The sequence below is a fragment of the Plecotus auritus genome (genome assembly GCF_963455305.1).
Source record: "Plecotus auritus genome assembly, chromosome: 7".
NCBI classification, from domain to species: Eukaryota; Metazoa; Chordata; class Mammalia; order Chiroptera; family Vespertilionidae; genus Plecotus; species Plecotus auritus.
This window is the reverse complement of record NC_137774.1, coordinates 133,447,323-133,467,205: the sequence shown is the minus strand read 5'-3', so window position 1 is coordinate 133,467,205 and position 19,883 is coordinate 133,447,323. Positions and strand designations below refer to the sequence as shown.

At 41.6% G+C, this 19,883-nt stretch overlaps 1 protein-coding gene across 2 annotated transcripts in view; it reads left to right on the top strand.

Moving 5' to 3' along the window:
• The first annotated feature begins 3,951 nt into the window (after positions 1 to 3,951).
• The window catches only part of JMY (junction mediating and regulatory protein, p53 cofactor), an 86,381-nt gene continuing 70,449 nt past the window's right edge, over positions 3,952 to 19,883 (top strand). For both annotated transcript variants that reach the window (XM_080682680.1, XM_080682681.1), the window contains exon 1: positions 3,952 to 5,581. In XM_080682680.1, the coding sequence (XP_080538806.1) occupies positions 4,556 to 5,581 (1,026 nt within the window). In that variant the 5' untranslated portion in view covers positions 3,952 to 4,555. The remainder of the gene's footprint in view (positions 5,582 to 19,883) is intronic.

The window sequence follows — 19,883 nt, the reverse complement described above, 5'->3', positions numbered from 1 at the left end:
ATAGTCACAAACCCAAACAGACAGCCAAAATGAGGAGACAAAGAAACCACCCCAAATGAAAGAACAAGAGAATTCTCCAGCCTATCAATGATTCTCTCTCATCACTGATGTTTCTATTTCTCTCTCCCTCTCCCTTCCTCTCTGAAGTCAATAAAAAAAAACTTAAAAAAAGAAACAATCTTTGCATCAGAGAAATGAAAATTAAAACCACAATAAATATCACCTCACACCTGTCAGAATGGCTATCATCAATAAATCATCACCGAAACCGGTTTGGCTCAGTGGATAGAGCGTCGGCCTGCGGACTGGGGGGTCCCGGGTTCGATTCCGGTCAAGGGCATGTGCCTTGGTTGCGGGCACATCCCCAGTGGGAGGTGTGCAGGAGGCAGCTGGTCGATGTTTCTCTCTCATTGATGTTTCTAACTCTCTATCCCTCTCCCTTCCTCTCTGTGAAAAATCAATAAAATATATTTAAAAAAAATTTTTTTTAAAATAAAAAATAAAGCCCTAACCCGTTTGGCTCAGTGGATAGAGCGTCAGCCTGCGGACTGAAAGGTCCCAGGTTCGATTCCGGTCAAGGGCATGTACCTTGGTTGCGGGCACATCCCCAGTAGGAGGTGTGCAAGAGGCAGCTGATCGATGTTTCTCTCCCATCGATGTTTCTAACTCTCTATCCTTCTCCCTTCCTCTCTGTAGCAAATCAATAAAATATATAAAAAAAATAAATAAATAAAAAAAAATAAAAAATAAATAAATCATCAAAAAACAAGTGTTGGTGAGGATGTGGAGAAAAAGGAATCCTTGTGTACTATTGGTGGGAATGCAGAGTGCTGCAGCCACTATAGAACACAGTATGGATTGAGGTGGTGAACACACAATATAATATATAGATGATGTATTATAGAATTGCACACCTGAAACCTGTATCATTTTATTAACCAATATCACACCAATAAATTCAATAATAAAAAAACAGTATGGAGGTTCCTCAAAAAATTAAAAATGGAACTGCCTTATCACCCAGCGATATCCAAAGCATTAATTTGAAAGAACAGACACAATCCTATATTCATTTCAGCATTATTTACAATAGCCTAAATATGAAAGTAACCCAAGTGCCCATCAATAGAGGAGCAGATAAAAAGGTAGTGCTACATATGTACAATGGAATATTACTCAGCCATAAGAAAGAATGAAATCTTACCATTTGCAACAGCATGGATGGACCTAGAGGTTGTTAAGTGAAATGTCAATCAGAGAAAGACAAATACCGTATGATTTCACTTATAAGTGGTATCTAAAGAACAAAATAAACAAACGAACAAACAAAATAGAAGCAGGCTCAGAGATACAGAGAAGAAACTGATGGTTGTCAGAGGGGAAGCAGGTTGGGGGACTGGGTGCAAATGGTGAAGGAATTAAAAAGTACAAATTGAGCCCTGACCAGTTTGGCTCAGTGGATAGAGCGTCAGCCTGCGGACTGAAGGGTCCCAGGCTCGATTCCGGTCAAGGGCATGTACCTTGGTTGCAGGCACATCCCCAGTGGGAGGTGTGCAGGAGGCAGCTGATTGATGTTTCTCTTTCATCCATGTTTCTGACTCTCTATCCCTCTTGCTTCCTCTCTGTAAAAAATCAATAAAATATCTTTTTTAAATAAGTACAAATTGACAGTTACAAAATTATTACCGGGGATGTCAAGTACAGTATAGGAAATATAGTCAATAATATTGTAATAAATATGTACAGTGCCAGGTGGGTATTGTAAATATTGGGAGGAATACTTTGTAAAGTTTATGATTGTCTAAACACTATGCGGCACACCTGAAACCAATACAAAGTAATAATGAATGTGAAGTGTAATTGAAAAATAAAATTTAAAAAACACACACCTAATCTTTGGTCTGGAGCTCCAATTCTACGTCAGTCCTTTTTCTTTCACAGGTGTTACACCATCCACTACCCTCCAATACAGTTGGACGTTCCTGTCTTTTCAGTGTCTGCTTCTGAGAGAATCTAATTAGAACAGATGTCCATTAGGCCCCTGAACTCAAGTTGTCCCCTGCTCCCAATCCCGGGATGTTTGACCTAACAATCCAAACTATTTTTTATACATAAAATTTAAAGATTTATTCCTTTCATACCTATATTATGATTATTATAAAGATAAAATGAATATGTGCAAGAAAATGCTATGTAATTTGAAAATCACTATGTAAACTAGTACAGTTTTTATTAAAAGACCTAAAGAGTTAAAGCATTTCCCAGATTACCTAACAATTCACAGCAGTTTAAAAAAATTCGAAGAGATAAACATTTTCAACCCCTTTCAAAGCCAGTATGGTGTATGTGCTTTTTCTGTAGCTTTACTTATTCCCAGGGAGTAATTTATACACTCAGAGATCTTGCTTGACAATCAGATTACAGACCTAAACAAAGAATTGTAGAGTCCTACAGTAACCTTCCATGGGAATTTTTGTTTGTTTCTTTTCATTTCTTGTGTAACAATTACTTAGAGAGAGGAAACAAGAACCATTGAAACAATCCTTTTGACAAAACACAGTGGCTCCAGAGTATTAGGGGAAAATATTTAAAACCCGTGTGACCACCAGTCAAGTTTCTTTAGCACTACTGTGATAAGACATAATTTTATATCTGTGGATAAATACTGAAATACATGTAAATAAAAAATGTTTCCTATAAACATATTCTTTGATTGTTTATTCTTATTCAGACTTCTCCATAATGTATTACATGAAGAGACCTAGTGATTATGTCCACTTTTTATCAGAAAAACTTTTAGGAGTAACTTTTCAGTAGAAAAGATGAACTTTTTTTCTATAATGTGCTATTGTTTGCTTAGATGGTGATACATATTTGTGATGGGTTTTCTTTCTTCCTACCTTTCGAAAGGTGTATCTCTGATTTGCATCTGAGAGTTGACACAAGTTCTTTTACAAGCTTTGAAAATGTGTGGTTCCACATAAAGAACTACAAAAAGGTTTAAAAACCAGTTCTGTTCCCTCTTTGCTCATCCAGCCCAAGTGCCCCCCTCCCGTTTATTGTCAAAGCAGATCCATTGGTCTAAAATGTCCTGCTGAGTGACAGGGCTAAAACTTTTGCTGTTTAGTCGGATATCAGGACAACACTGAAGTAAAAGTAAGTATATCTGACAATGCACGGTTAATTCAAATTATTTTGCATATGTTTTTGAAATATGTATAAAAGTAAAAGAATGAATTCTCATTGTACTTTACTGCGGATGCAGAATACCTGCAATATGAATTGGACACGAATAAGAAAAAAATGCCAATAACGTAAACTGGATTATAAGATCCACTAGGATATTTTAAGAATGTTTTATCATAGCTCAGTATGAACAGCAGAATTCTTCAAATTTACATGATTTTTATTTTTTTGCATGTGCATTCTGGGAACTCCTAATTGAATACAACTTCAAAAGTGCTCAAACCAATTATCTCAAAATGAGGTTCAAAGAACTACACAATGATGAAACCTGAAGCAATAAAACACCGATGAAATTGTGTCTCGAGGGTGTTAGGGTACATCCAACAGTTTGGGGGGACCCAAAAAGTTCATCACAAGGTTCGGGTAATATTCGGAGTACAGAATTTAGGACTTCTCCATCCCGACTCCCCCCAGGGAATGGAGGCAAACTTACATTTGAGGGCCCCCTTAGCATGACTGGAGTTAGAAAAGTCTCAGTTCCTCAGCCTTCGCTCCTTTTTTCCCGGGGTTCGGAGGCCACTTGGCCCGCGAGGCACACCTGTCATTCTAACCCCCTCAGACCCCACAGCCTGAGAGTCGCCGGCTCCAGCCTGTGGGAGGCGGAGGCTGAGCTCAGGAAGGAAAGAGTCGGAGCGCGGTGCTCGCGGGAGGGGCGGGGAGACGCTGAGGGGCGGTGCCGGCGCGCGCGGGCGGGGTGTGCGCGCCGCCGCCGCTGCGTCACCAGCGTGCGGCACGTGCCGGTGTTTACGTCCCTCGTGGAGCCGCCGACGTCAGCAGCCGAATGCTAACATTGTGGCGATACCGAAGCTCAGAGTTTAGGAGACGCGTCCATCCGTCAGACAGCTCCGCGCGGTCGGGAAGAAAACGAGGCGGGGAGATCGGCCTGGGCGAGCGGAGACGCACACACCGCCGGCCCCAACCGTCCACCGGCCTTCTCGGCCCCGCGGGACCCGCGTCTTACCTCCTGGGCGCCGCAGAAGCCGCACCGCGGCCTCGCGCGGTGGGCGGGCGGGCGCGGGGCGCTGCCACGGTGCGGAGCTTGTAAACAGATCCGGCTGCACGTGACCATGTGAACTACCTGCTCCAGGGACGCGCATTGTCTGTATTTCCCGCGAGCCGGTCCACAAAGGAGCGCGGCGGGTCCGAGTGCGGGGAGGACGGGCGACCAAGCGAGGAGAGCCGGCTGGGACGCTAAGATGGCTGAAGGCGCCCGGCGAGGGTGAGCGGGGGGCGCGGCGCAGCCAGCCGGTGAGTTCTCGGGCGGGCAGGACCAGCGTCGCCTCCCCCGCGGCCTGGCGCCGGAGCCACCATGTCGTTCGCGCTGGAGGAGACGCTGGAATCGGACTGGGTGGCTGTGCGGCCCCATGTGTTCGACGAGCGCGAGAAGCACAAGTTCGTCTTTATTGTGGCCTGGAACGAGATCGAGGGCAAGTTTGCCATAACCTGCCACAACCGGACGGCCCAGAGGCAGAGGAGCGGCTCCCGGGAGCAGGCGGGGACGCGAGGGGGCGCCGAGTCCTGTGCTGCCGCGTCCGACGGGACTCGCGGGCCGGGCAGCCCAGCGGGCAAGGGGCGGCCGGAGGCCACTGCTTCTGCGACTCCGGGGAGGAGTCCGGGGCCCCGGAGGAGCCCGGCCTTAGCGGAGAGCGGCTCTCCGCGGAGTACGCGCTACCTTCGGGGGGATTCGCTGCTGCGGAATTCAGCCGGCAAAGGGGCAGAGAGCCCCCTCCGGAGCCCAGTGCGGGCCAAGTCCACCCCGGCCCGGAAGGGATCTGAAGGCAGAGATGTGGCGGGGGCCGCCTTTGCGGCAGTCCCACCGGTGCCCAAGGAGGTCCCTGTGTCCTCGGTGCGGGTAGTGAGCGCCTGCGGGGCGGTCTCCGAGGAGATTGAGGTGCTGGAAATGGTGAGGGAGGACGAAGCGTCTCTGGCGCGCTCCGACCCGGAGCAACCCGCCACTGAACTGGAGTCCGCGGCCGAGGAGTGCAGTTGGGCCGGGCTCTTCTCCTTCCAGGATCTGCGCGCGGTGCACCAGCAGCTGTGCTCCGTGAACTCGCAGCTGGAGCCGTGCCTGCCAGTCTTCCCCGAGGAGCCCTCGGGTATGTGGACCGTGCTGTTTGGGGGCGCCCCGGAGATGACCGAGCAGGAGATCGACACTCTGTGTTACCAGCTCCAGGTCTACCTGGGCCATGGCCTGGACACCTGCGGGTGGAAGATCCTCTCCCAGGTACTGTTTACTGAGACCGACGACCCTGAGGAGTATTACGAAAGCCTTAGCGAGCTGCGGCAGAAGGGCTACGAAGAAGTGCTTCAGCGGGCCAGGAAGCGCATCCAGGAGGTAAGTTTGGGCTTCAGTCATAGCTTTTCGTTACTCATTACCAAAGGCTGGAGCCTCGGTCTAGGCTGTGCACATTTGGGACACTTGTTTTTCTAGACAAGGGAAAAGGAAGACGATGGGTTATTGTGACTTGCCTCCCCCTTCACTCCTTTCAGTGGTAGGAAAACTGGCTTTCCTCAACTGGCCCTCTGAAGAACCTTTGGTAAGTCTTTAGATATTCTCCCCCATTTATCAGATAGCTTCTATATTGTAAGTGCTCTGTTTATGTACTGCCACTAAGATTAAAGCCACTTTGAAAAAAGGCGCCCCGTAAATGTAAGCTAAGTGAGAATTTATTTCTCTTTGCTCTCTAAATCTCTTTCTAGCAATAACTACCCAGGCGTTAACTAACTCTGGTGTCATTTCTTGGTATCATGCTCATTTACTCCAAATAGTTTGTTTTATGGAGTAAAGTTGGTTTGCTTTTACCTCCATATGTAGTTTGGCAACTTAGGCAAATTGTAAATTCATTGTCCTCCAAATAAGTGGCCTGTGCAAATGAAAAAGCACTAAGTGATATTTGGTTGTAAATGTATTCTTAAAGGTTTTAGACACACTTTAGGAATATTTTAAGTCTCTACAGATAATTCGTGTTTCACTCCTGTTTTAGGGAGAAAAAAATGCCCTAGGCAGGAATGTTTAGTATACTTTTGTACTTAGGGATCAAAAAGTCGTGCAGTATAGTGCAATATGGGGGAAAGATTGGAATGGATATACATAGGGAGCTCTACAATCTGTAAAATATATATAATTTGAGGTTATGCTTGCTTACAGCTTCTGTAAGAACTTAACTGAAAATGTATTTTCACATATACTCAGTTTCCTCTAATGGACACTTTTCTCAGAGCAATTTATTATTTTTAGTATCAGTACCAATTGAGGTTGGACTTGGGTAGGTAAATGCCCCTTTTTATGGTTTTTATATTCCTGATATTGTGTTGTCATCTGTTAACCTTGACTATATTTATATAATACTTGAATACTGCTATTGAGGCCAGGAAGTTGGAGCCTTCTGGTTTTAAGAATATGGTTTTTCTTTGCTAGACTTGAGGATTTAGGAAATAACTCTTCCTCACTTATCCCACAGTGTTCTCATACAACTTCCTGATCCAGGCTTTCACTCCTTCCAATTAGTATATTTTATGCTAAACATCACCCACCTGTAATATGATCCTAGCGTTGCAGGGTTTTTATTTCCTTTGGTATCATCTCCTTTCTGGAGTCTGTTATACTTAGAATTGTTTTTTGTAAGGGACAGAAATCTTAAATGGCCACATATATTCTCTTCAGAGTTTTTCTAATATTGACCTATATTTCATTGAAATTGCAAGAACAAAGTGCTTTTTTCTCTTACTTGAGTTATACATATATTTATACATATATATTACAGTCTTATAGGCATGTCTGGTTTTATTTTATTGATACTCAGAAAAAGTTATTTTGTCTTTTTTAATTCAAATTGGGTAAAAAATGAAGGCTGCCAAAAGTATAGTTAATTGCAATTTTCTAGAACCCTTTCATGGGGGAGGTTGTGTACATTTTTTAAAATGTATTTTTTACTAATTAAAGTTATATTAACTATAATATTGTTTTCTGTTTAACAAAGAAATTTTTAAACTTTTAAGGAAGCTTTTGTGTTGGAAAACACCTCAAAATAAATAAAATTTAGTATAAATTCATTGAACATTAAATACATAAACTTTTGATGCTTCATTTAGTTGGCTTGAATAGTATTTTAAAAATAACTGTCAAGGAAATAAACAGGTTCAGTTTTAATGCCCTCCTGATTTCTACTGGAAGGTTCTGTTGAAATTATGAGATTCAGTGGGGGGAAAGTGTGGTGTGATTAATTAGTGATGTCTGCCATGGGGATGATAATGGGGGTGTATAACATACCAGCCATGTTTTTTGTTCCCCAGCTGCTTAAATTCTTTGCTGTCTTAATATTTTGCAGTAATTTTTTTTGGTAGGTAAAATCTTTATAGAATGTGTCATTTTTGAGTTATTCTGTTGAGTTTAGTAATTACATCTAATTCAATGTTTTTGTATTTCCAGTTTTCAAGTTGACTTAACTTGTGAAATTGGCTATAGTTTTTCAAGCTAGGTGTATTTGCTAAATCAGAGACATTTCTTAGGTATATGTTACTTTAAAAATTTAGTTGTTTGGTTGTGTTTTTTCTTTAATTTCTGTGAATATTTTCTGGTCCCTTTTTCTACAGAATTGCTTTTCCTATCCATGTAAAGGTTTCATCTTTTTTTTTTTTAATCCTTACCCCAGGATATTTTTCTATTGATTTTTAGAGAGTGGGAAAGACAGAGAGAAACATCAATGTGAGAGTAACACATGGATTGGTTGCCTCCTGCACCCGCCCGGGCCAGGGCCTGCAACCGAGGTACATGCCCTTGACCAGAATCGAACCCAGGACCCTTCCGTCCGCAGACTGATGCTCTATGCACTGTGCCAAATCTGCTAGGGCTAATGGTTTCATCTTAAAAACTACACCTGTTTTTGTTCAAAATGGTCAGTAAATTGTTGACAGGAGTTGTGTGTGTTTTTTTAAATAGAACAGACTGTGCAGATAGATTGTAAACTTTTCAAGGTCACTGGCCTTGACAATATCTTGGAATTCTCTTCTTTGCCACCCCCTAGTTCAGGGCCACACATCTTGTGAGCACTCTTAATATTAGTGGACAAAAGACACCAGAGTTTGTTTTCAGTATTTCAAGAATTTGAAGCGTTTGGAAGAAGTGTCCTGTTAATGTCAAGTTGTGGGTAAATAAGTTTGTGTAAAATGACAAATGTAAATTACTCAAGGGACCATGCTATTGAAAAGCTAGGAGAAAGATCTCTTAAAAATGTAAATGATTTCCTAAATAAGGGGTCTTTATCTGAGGTTGGTGAGTTCCCTATAAATTGAGGAGAACTATATTTGGACTTCAATGGGCATGTAACATTTTATATGCATAGGCATGTTTGCATTTTTGGAGAAAGGCTTTTACCAAACTCCTAAAGGTGTTTTTCAAAAAGAGCTAAACCACAATTGTAAATTATGTGCTTTGTAAATTAGCACCCATGACTGATACGCTTTGTAAACAATATTGGAGTTTAATTTTTGGAATACACGTATGATTAATTGAGTTATAAGAAGTATTCCTATATCCTTGGCTTGTGAAATACTGAATTAAACCTTAAATTTTCTGCTAAAAGGTTTTTTTTAATATATTTTATTGATTTTTTTATAGAGAGGAAGGGTGAAGGATAGAGAGTTAGAAACATCAATGAGAAAGAAACATCTATCAGCTGCCTCCTACACGCCCCCTACTGGGGATGTGCCCGCAACCAAGGTACATGCCCTTGATCGGAATCAAACCTGGGACCCTTGAGTCTGCAGGCCGACGCTCTATCCACTGAGCCAAACCGGTTAGGGCTAAAAGTTTTTGTTAATGATTCATAAATTTTGTTATCTGACTGGAAATAAGTTTTGGAGGAGCTGTAATTTATACAGTACTTAGAACTTATTTTTAGATTACATACGAATTATATACCACTTAAGACCTCAATCTTGAATATAAATGAAATGTCAAATTTATTATAGGGTAAGTTTGTCTTGGACTTTTACAAGGGTTTACTGTAAATAGTGCTATTTATACAACAGGCATTCAATCCCTGAATGAATTAAGTGCCACCAAGGTCTTTTGGAATGGTTTCAGCAATAGCCCAGATCATTGATCAGAGCTGAAGGTTGTATTATAGTGTGTGTGCATGGGTGGCCCAAACTATGGCTTACCTTTGATGACTTAGGTTTTGTAATAATGGTTTTTGTATAAGGACAATTATTCTTGAAATTATTATTTGTGGTCTTTTAGATAACAAACCTTAATAACTATGATGGTAGGCTTGATTAAGATCTATAAATCAGTGTTCACTTAGGAATTTATTATGTTTGTAATTGTGCTCCATTCTAACTTCTTTCCAGTTGAAATAGCATGTGTTTTCAAAAGTAGCCATCCACATAAAGCGCACAGTAACCAGAGCCTACCCAGGGTTTGGAGTCAGAACGACCTGGATTCGAATATAGACTTACCACTTCTGTAACCTGCTTAGTTATTTAAACTCTTAAAACAGGGAAATGGGGAAAATACTTAAAGGCTATTTTAAGATTTAATTAAGACAGTATGAAAAAGTGCCCAACAAAGTGTCTGGTATTTATAAAGGAGACTTCCAAGAAGTGTTAATGGTCTCTTTCATGTAATAAGGATTCTCTAGAGTTTTCAACTCAATATTTCTCTTAGGTAATGTAACTAATTTATTGGCTACTTAGGTATTGGGCACTTCACATTCTCCTTCAATCCTCCCCACTATCTTTTGAGCTAAGTGGTGTTTTTGTTTTTACCTATTTTGCTGAAGCAGAAGTTGAAACTTAAAGATGTTACACAGATTCGGTCAACGTTAAACAACTAAGGAGTGACCAAATTCAGATTCAAACATAGATTTATCTTAATCCAACTGTGTGCCTTTCCTGCCATCCCTAGTTTTCCTAAAGACATTTGTTTGTTAAAATGACACAGCTAGCTAGCACTAGCTGGTTTGGCTTAGTGGATAGAGCAATTTGCCCAAGAACTGAAGGGTTGAGGGTTTGATTGAGGTCAAGGGCACACACCTGGGTTGCAGGTCGCTCCCCTGGCCCAACCAATAGATGTGTCTCTCTCACATCAATGTTTCTCTTGTGTCTCTCTCCCTCTCTTCCACTCTCCTTTAAGAAATCAATGGAAAAATTTCCCCGGGTGAGGATTAACAACAAAAAAATATGACTCAGCCAAAAACAAATCTGACTTCTGAGGTTATTTAACAGAAGGAGCAAGGAGCTCTAAGAAGACTGTTTGCTTATTACCTCTCCTCCCAATTATGACTTTCCTAAGTTTTCTGGAAAACCAAGATTAGTTATAAAACTTTGGAGACTTGCTGAAACCCCAACTATATACATTACAGAAGTGACAGGAGCCCTAGGATGTTGGTCTTCATTAGGTCAGTGAGCCATGATCCATGATTAGCTGGGTATGAATAGTAGAAGCAGGCTGGGGAAAGACATAGTGTATTGCAGTGGAGAGAGCTGTTCTGCCTGTATATTCCCATAGAAAGAGTGCAAACTTAAACACAGCTAAGGAATAATGAAGCTAAGTAAATTTTGTGGGATTCTTGAGAGTTATGATGAAAGACTTGAAGCTGGAAGCTGTTAAAATAATGACTTAGATACTAATCATTTTTTTCAATCCTGTGCTCAAATTTTTGGTCATTTTTCATATCACTGAAAAAAGAGATAAGTATAGAAAAAAAAGATGAATATATGCCTCTAGTTTAGCAGTTTTGTAAAGCAGAAACATGGAGACTGGTGACAGGATGGCAGTTTTCCTGATAACTAATTTATGTGGTTGTTTCTCTGCTTGCCATTTAACATCACATGATGCCCAGCCCACCAAATATTTCACAAACATGAAATCGGGCATGTTTCCTCCTTGCTAAAACAAGGTCAAGTTGGACAGACACTTTAGTAATTTGAGTATAAGGGTGGGTGGGTGGGTGGGTGTGTGTGTGTGTGTGTGTGTGTGTGTGTGTGTGTGTTGAAGGGAGAAGGTGAACAAGAGGTTTAGTTTGTCAAACATAAAGGCAGAAGAATGTTTGAATTGGCAATTAGCAATCTTCACTCCCCAAATGTTCATGTAACTTTAATCAGTCTCTCACTGTTCTCCATTGCTGCTTTATTTGATATTTCATTGACTGTAGAATATTATTGGAAGTGGGACTTAAAAGCACAAGGTGGCCTTCCCTATTTGGTTAAATGTATGTCTGCTTTGTTTTGTTTTTAATGGAAAGTTTCCTATGACTTCTTTTACTCTTTTTTAAAAGGCCAGAATCTGCTGCCTCTGAATCTGACCTATTCCCTCAGTTGTTGATAGGAAAAAAACTAAGTTGTAAGGGGAAGAGGCATAGGCAGTAAAGACTAAATAATTCTTGGTGCTGCCCTAGCTGGTTTGGCTCAGTGGATAGAGCGTCGGCCTGCGGACTGAAAGGTCCCGGGTTCGATTCCAGTCAGGGGCATGTACCTTGGTTGCAGGCACATCCCCAGTGGGAGGTGTGCAGGAGGCAGCTGATTGATGTTTCTCTCTCATCAATGTTTCTAACTCTCTATCCCTCTCCCTTCCTCTCTGTAAAAAATCAATAAAATATATTTAAAAAATAATAATAATTCTTGGTACTTTTTGGAGGAGTGTGTGTGGTAGAGGTGAAGTTCATTTGGCTTTTCAAGCTTCTTGTAGGGCAGTGGTCGGCAAACTGCGGCTCGCGAGCCGCGGTTTGCCGCTCTGTTGTCTAATTAGTTTGCTGACCACTGTTGCAGGGGACTTGTAAATACCAAGTAGCCTTAACACAATATATAAGTTATAAAACAGAGAAGAAGTCATTCAGCAAAAAGCTAGAAAATTTTGTGAGTTTTCTTAAATGTAGGGAATTTCCTTTTTATGCTTGTCTTAGAATTTAAAATTTTATTTGGTCATATTGCATATAATAGACTATTTTCACATTGTTCAGGGTTTTGTAGAATAGGATATGAAGTAAAAAGAAGCCTAATGGGCTAGACATTTTGTATAGAGGAGAATTGTTTTAAGAATAATGTACGAAGTTCCTTTAATAATTGGGGATTTTATTTGTAACTTTAAGGTTTGAGGGTGATGACTTGGGGGAGCTTAGTTTATTCAACAAATAGTGCCTTCAAGTAAGTAGGCACTGGGAGAAGACAACAGAATGGTCATTTTCTTTGTGAAAATAAGATTGGTTACCAGGTCATCCTGATGGTAGGAATTAGTTGAGGCAGGGTACTTTTAAAGAAGCATCTCACTACACTGTCATTAATTTGTGCTTAGTGGAAAGAAAATTTATTAGACATGGCTCAAGAAGATCTGTGTTTTTGTCCTAATTCTGATACTTGTTGCTTGGTCTTAGGTTGTCACTTACCATCCTCTAACTTTAGTTTCCTGTTTGTAAAGTGAAGTTAGTGTCCTTTTAAAGGAATTTAGGGTAGTTTATAGGCACAGTGTGGCAAGGGTCGGGACTTAGGCCACTTGTTTTGTGTGCTAGTGTCCAGGTTTAGGTCTCCCTGCAATAATGTGACTATCCAAGTCTTAGCACTTCTAATGTTGCTAGGGTTTTTAGGCTTTAAAAAAGCCCTAATTAATTTTTGGATGAAGGTGGGCATTTGAAGAGGCCAGGAGTAGTGTTCCTTCCTGTTTTTGTGTTTTGTTTTCTTGTCCTTTCTTTGTTTCTTAGCTGAGCTTAAAGGTGCGTTGTTTTTGGTGCTTTTCCCTATAGTTTCAGTATTCAAACTGCTTTTCCCATTCGTTTTTGATAGCTTGTTGAAGTTGTACTAACAAGATGAATGTTTAATTCCTAAAATTATTTCTTTAAGCCTTTCTTCCTCTTCACCTTCCTATTTAGGTGAATCTTTGTCCTCTATGGACAATAACAAGGCCTAACTGGAGTGGCTATGTGTAGAGAAGTATATGAGGCTCTGGTTTTCAGTAATCACAGTAACCTTTATTGAATGCTTCCTGTGGGTGAAGCACTGTGGGGAGGTCTTTAAATATATTATCTCTGTTAGTCTGTAGATAGAAGTTAATAGGTAGGTTTCAAGAATTTGTTTCCTGGTCCTCTACTTAATATCTTTGAGAATTTGGGCCTACCTAATTCTCTTCAGTACCTTAGCTTCCTCATCTGTAAAGTGAGGAGAATAATACTGTTGCCTCATAGAGTGATTTAAAATAGGTTTTATGTAAAATATGTAGACTAGTAAATACTTGTTAAATGTTAACTCTTTTTTAATTTAAATTCTTTATTGTTTAATATATTACATAAGTCTCCTTTTCCCCCCATTGACCTCTCCCAGGGCGCCCCCAACCCCCAGCACATGCCCTCACACTCCCACCCCCCTCCACTGTCTGTGTCCATTGGTTATGCTCATATGCATGCATACAAGTCCTTTGGTTGATCTCTTAGCCCCTCACCCCCCGCCTTCCCTCATAGGTTGGACAGTCTATTAGATGCTTCTATGACTCGGGTTCTATTTTTGTTCATCAGTTTATGATGTTCTTTATATTCCACAAATGAGTGATATTTATCTTTCTCTGACTGGCTTATTTCATTTAGCATAATGCTCTTCAGTTCCATCCATGCTATTACAAATGGTAAGAATCCCTTCTTTTTTACCGCAGTGTAGTATTCCATTGTGTAGATGTACCACAGTTTTCTAATCCACTCGTCTGCTGATGGGCACTTATGCTGTTTCCAAATCTTAGCTATGGTGAATTGTGCTGCTATGAACATAGGGGAGCATATATCCTTTTTGATTGGTGTTTCTGTTTTCTTGGGATATATTCCTAGAAGTGGGATTACTGGGTCAAATGGGAGTTCCATTTTTAATTTTTTGAGGAAACGCCATACTGTTTGCCACAGTGGCTGCACCAGTCTGCATTCCCACCAGCAATGCATGAGGATTCCTTTTTCTCCGCATCCTCTCCAGCACTTGTCATTTGTTGATTTGTTGATGATTGCCATTCTGACAGTTATGGGAGGGTACCTCATTGTTTTGATTTGCATCTCTCGGATGATTAGTGACTTGTAGCATGTTTTCATATGTCTCTTGGCCTTCTGTATGTCCTCTTTCGAAAGGTGTCTATTTAGGTTCTTTGCCCATTTTTTTGATTGAATTGTTTATCTTCCTTTTGTTAAGTTTTATGAGTTCCCTATAAATTTTGGAGATTAAACCCTATCAGAGATAACATTGGCAAGTATGTTCTCCCATGCAGTGGGCTTTCTTGTTCTGTTGATGGTTTCTTTTGCTGTGCAGACGCTTTAAATTTTGATGTAGTCCCATTTGTTTATTTTTTCCTTAGTTTCCATTGACCTAGGACAGTGGTCGGCAAACTGCGGCTCGCGAGCCGCGGTTTGCCGCTCTGTTGACTAATGAGTTTGCCGACCACTGACCTAGACTCTTGATTCCAGTAATTACAGGCTGTTGTTGTTCCTTGTGATTAAGCCCCTATCCCAGTGGTTGGCAAACTTATTAGTCAACAGAGTGGCAAACCATGGCCGGCTCGCCAGCCGCAGTTTGCCGACCACTGCCCTAGGAGCTTTATCAGTAAAGATATTGCTATGACAAATGTCTGCTATTTTGCTGCCCATGGTTTATTCTGAGATTTTTATGGTTTCCTGCCTTACATTTAAGTCCCTTATCCATTTTGAGTTTATTTTTGTGTATGGTGTAAGTTGGTGGTCTAATTTCATTTTTTTGCATGTATCCATCCAATTTTCCCAACACCATTTACTAGTATTGAAGAGACTGTCTTGACTCCATTGTATGCTCTTGCCTCCTTTGTCAAATATTAATTGAGCATAATGGCTTGGGTCGATTTCTGGGTTCTCTGTTCTGTTCCATTGGTCTAGTATATGTCTGTTCTTGTGCCAGTATGAGGCAGTTTTGAGAACAGTGGCTTTGTAATATAGCTTGGTATCTGTTACTGTGATCCCTTCCACTTTCTTCTTTCTCAAGATTGCTGCAGCTACTAGTAGTCAGGGTCTTTTTTTATTCAGATGAATTTTTGGAGAGTTTGTTCTAGATCTTTGAAGTATGCCGTTGGTATTTTAATGGGGATTGCATTGAATCTAGATTGCTTTGGGTAGTATGGACATGGTAAATGTTAACTCTTATTTATATTAATCTTCATATCAACCCAAGAGGTAGGGATTTTGCAGTAGAGGAAATAGGTTCAAAGAGATTGATAAATTTGCCTGAGATAACATACCTAATATACAGAACCTGATTCAAATCTAAGCCTGACTGATTCCCACCTGCTTTCTTAACCACTGGGCTATCTTCATCCCTGTAGAAAGGGAGTGAGGCTGATAAACAACTTAATCATTGTCAAATTGAAGTGCATGGTCAATGTTTCATCAGAAAAAAACATAAATAGTGACTGGCTGATGATTGTTTTTTATAAACTTTGATTATGTACATCCTATATAATAAAGAGGTGATATGTTAATTTGTTTGTTACGAGTCAGTGGGTTGCACACGCACAGGAGCTGGGGGATGGGGGCTGGGACTTCTGCCCCCAGCGGAGGCATGCCCAGGCCTGCCCAGCACTAACGTCCTGCCCAGCGCTGAGGTGAAGCTGCCCTTCTGCATCCCTGGCCAGGGACGTGACACTGTCTGCCTGTGTCCCTGACCTGGGACATGACACTGCCTGCGTGCATCCCCCCCCCCTTCCCCCGTCCCCCCAGCACAGAGCTGCTTCGGCGTCTTGGTGAGCTTTGCAACCCACCCAAGGAGGAAACTGAGAGGGGAGAAGCCGGGAGCTGTGGATTCCCAGCGCTTTAGTCACTTGAAAACAGCCCCGCTTGAAATGCGAGGTGGCGGTACGTTCAGCTGAGAAGTGAGGGGGCTGAACACCACCATCCCTGGGCTCCGGTAGGCCCGAGGCCCGAGTGTCCACCACGAGAAGGGAAAAATGGACGGAGGGGCCTGGAAGAAGGGAGAACAATAGAAGGAAATGTGTCTAGACTTTCCCCAGCCCTCTCCCTCTTTCCACTGCCTATAAAAGCCCCAGGTCCGGCCACAGTTCTGTCTCCACCTTTTAAATCCCTGTTCTCCAACCATAGAGGAAAGAAGGAAGGAGTCCATGCTGCCTCAGAAAGTATCTATATATCTGATCGGCCAGTCACCTCCTGCAGAGGTAGGCCAGACTGTGGCTTAGGCCTGCTCCCTGTGAGTAGGACATCCTGTGAGGGCTCCCGGACTGTGATGGGGGGCAAGCCAGGCTGAGGGACCCCCCCCCCCTTACCCTGTGCACGAATTTTTGTGCACCGGGCCTCTAGTCCTATATAATAAAAGGGTAATATGCAAATAGACCAAATGGCAGAACAACCGAACAACCAATCAAAGCATAATATGCTAATGATATGCTGAGGCTGCTCAACCACTTGCTATGAAGTGCACTGACCACCAGGGGACAGTCAACTGGTCAGCCAATCGCTATGATATGCACTGACCACCAGGGGGCAGACAGTTGACCAGTCGCTATGACGTGCACTGACCACCAGGGGGCAGATGCTCCAACCGGTAGGTTAGCTTGCTGCTGGGGTCCAGCCGATCAGGACTGAGCGAGATGGGCCGGACATGCCCTGGAACCCTCTCACAGTCCCTTCCCAGCTGGCCAACCTCCTGCATCTCTCCCTGGCCAGCCGACCCTGATTTGTCCGATCAAAACTGGATGAGATGGGGCTGAACACACCCTGGAGCCCTCTCGTAGTTCCTCCCCGGCATGATCGTGCACCGGTGGGGTCCCTCAGCCTGCCCTGCACCCTCTCGCAATCCGGGACAGCTCGGGGGATGTCGAAGAGCCGGTTTCGGCCCAATCCTGCAGGCTACTCCTTTTGGGAGGGCGCCAGATGCAAGGCTCATGGCTGGCAAGCACGAGCCTCTCTCGATCGGACTGATTGGGTGCGAACCCACAGCAGGCACAGTGGGGCCTGAATGAGCAGGAGCAGCAGGTAAGAGCTACAGGTGCATTGGACTGCAGGTTTTGCCCGATCTCTGCAGGCCACCCAGAGGAACCCCACCCATGCACGAATTGGTGCACTGGTCCTCTAGTGTATTATGGTCAACAAATGTTGTCTGTGAGTAGAGAAACTTGTAATCCCAAAGATTACCCCCCCACACTCACAGGGTATTTGGTATATTCTAAGTTACAATCTAAAAAATACCTCCTCCCTCTCACTGTTTATTCCCATTTTAAGTAATCAGTTCATAACATCAAATAGTTAATATTATCCTCCCCTTCCCCTAATAACATCTATATATATAAAAGCCTAATATGCAAATTGTCCCCTCCGGAGTTCAACTGGGAGACCAGGAGTTCTATTGCTCATTATGACTTGTGCTGATCACCAGGAGCCAGTGCAGAACGAAGAAGGCTCTGGCTGGCAGCTGGGGAAGGAAGGCCCTGGCCGGCAGCTGGAAGGCCCTGATCGGTCCTGATCGCCAGCCAGGTCTAGGGGCCCTACCCATGCATGAATTTTGTGCACCGGGCCTCTAGTTACTAAATAATTGGCTTAATGTTTTTTGGCTAGGTGGAAGAGGAAGGCCATTTAAGATGTTAACTTTTCTTGTTTGTATTTGAAAATCCTGCCTCTTTTTTCTTTTATATTAGGTCATGTGAATTTTGATATTGGGTTTGCTAAATAAAAATGTTATTACAGGTAGAGTTAAAGAAATGAAGGATTAAGAGAGAAAGGGGACTAGGATTATTATTGTAGCAATATTTAAACTTAAAAAATTTGTGGCAATGAGTAGCATTCATTATTTTAGTAAAAGGAAATTATTTGCAAACTCACAGTGAAGACTGTGGATATGTTTGTAAATAGTGTGTTATAAAGTCTCTGGCTCCCTGGAGGGCTCTTGAACAGGTTTTACTCTATACATTGAGCCTGTGAGACGTAAAACTTGAAATAAGACTATTTCACTTATTCTTTTTAATTGAACTTGCCTCTTTCTTTAAAGTGCTGACATTTCTGACCCGTATTTTATTTTTCTGACCAGTATTTTAATACTTGCTCTTGCAAAATATTGTATTCTAATATTTTTCATTGTACTTGTACAAATTTACCTCTATTTTGGGTAGTCATTTTTGTGGGTTGTGTGGTTAAGAAGTCCAGCCACCACTTAAAATATTGCCTTTATGGGAGGATGGGGGGGAAACCACAAATGTGTCTTTATGGCACATGTTTAATAGTCAACATTTTTCTCCACCTTTATTTAGCACGCTTTTCAAAGAATTCAGAATTTTATTTATTATTTAGAAAATTTAGGTATTTGCATATGCTGATTTTTTTTTTTTTTTTTTACAAGTCAATTTATTTGAAAATTACCATTCATGTTTGGTTAGGAAGGAGTGGAAAATTAATCTGGTTTTAGACAATTGGGTATACTTTTGGTGTTTTCTTAATTATAAATAATGTAATGAATTTTATTCGATAGAATACTTTATTACAGCATTTTGGGGTACGAAGTCTAGACAGTAAATGTAGATTTTGCTTTATCTCACCTTTGAATTGTATATATAATATAGGTAATCTGGCTAACTGAACCAATCTCATAATGTTCACTTTCTGAAATGTGAAGCCATTGATATGAAATATGTGCCAAGTTTACCCCAGTCTTTCAAAGAACAGCACTGTAATTACAATTTTTTTTTTTTTGGAAATAATCCTAAACCCTTTTTCTAGCTTAATGATTGGAAAAGTATAGCAGGGCTGGATATATACACCATAAAGGTGATGGTTCAATTCCCTCGATTCCTGGTCAGGGCACATGCCTAGGTCAAGTACCTTTAGGGTCAAGTAGCAATCTTAGAAAATACAATGAAATAATTGGTAGAGGGAGGATTACAGCACATTATTGTTGTGCCACAGGTCATGGTTTTTAGTTTTGGAGATATAGTTTTTGAATTTTTATAAGTTGAATTTTTATAAGTTGTTGATTTTTATTTCCTGAACAGGAATTGAGGGAATCGAACCGTCACCTCCTAGTTCATAGGTTGACACTCAACCACTGAGCCACAGTGGCTGGGCCAGGCATATTCTCCATCTGCCATCCCTGACTTGGTCTGTGGCTCTATCTGGTGCATCCACTTTTAATCTGAGTCTTTGCTATTTCCCTGGAAATGCTTCGCTCCCATTAATTCTCAGAATTATTCAGTTCTTCCAAATCCAGTGTTTGTTGGTTCTTATTGATTATGACACACATGATCACTTTGGGACAGTTTTTTCAACGTAGGTAAAGCAACACTGTGTTTTATGTACATGTTCATTTGTAAATGCATACCAATTCAGAAATGTTAAATATGAATTTTAGAACTGAAGAACTGTGGAATCGCACTCAGCATTAATTACTGCTTTCCCATGTCACTCCTAAAGCCATTTTAGCTTAATCTCTCGCTATTTCATCCCTAGACTAGTTTTAGCTTTCTTCCAGCATCCCTTGCAATATAAACTTTCTATACTTTGCTTCCAAATACACACACACACACACACACACACGAATGAACTCTTTCATTCCTGTAGACAAGAGTCCAAATTCCTAATATTCAGGATTATTTGAGTTAGCTTGACAGTATTACTCTTTCTATTCTCTACATGAACCTTTCATTATTCTAA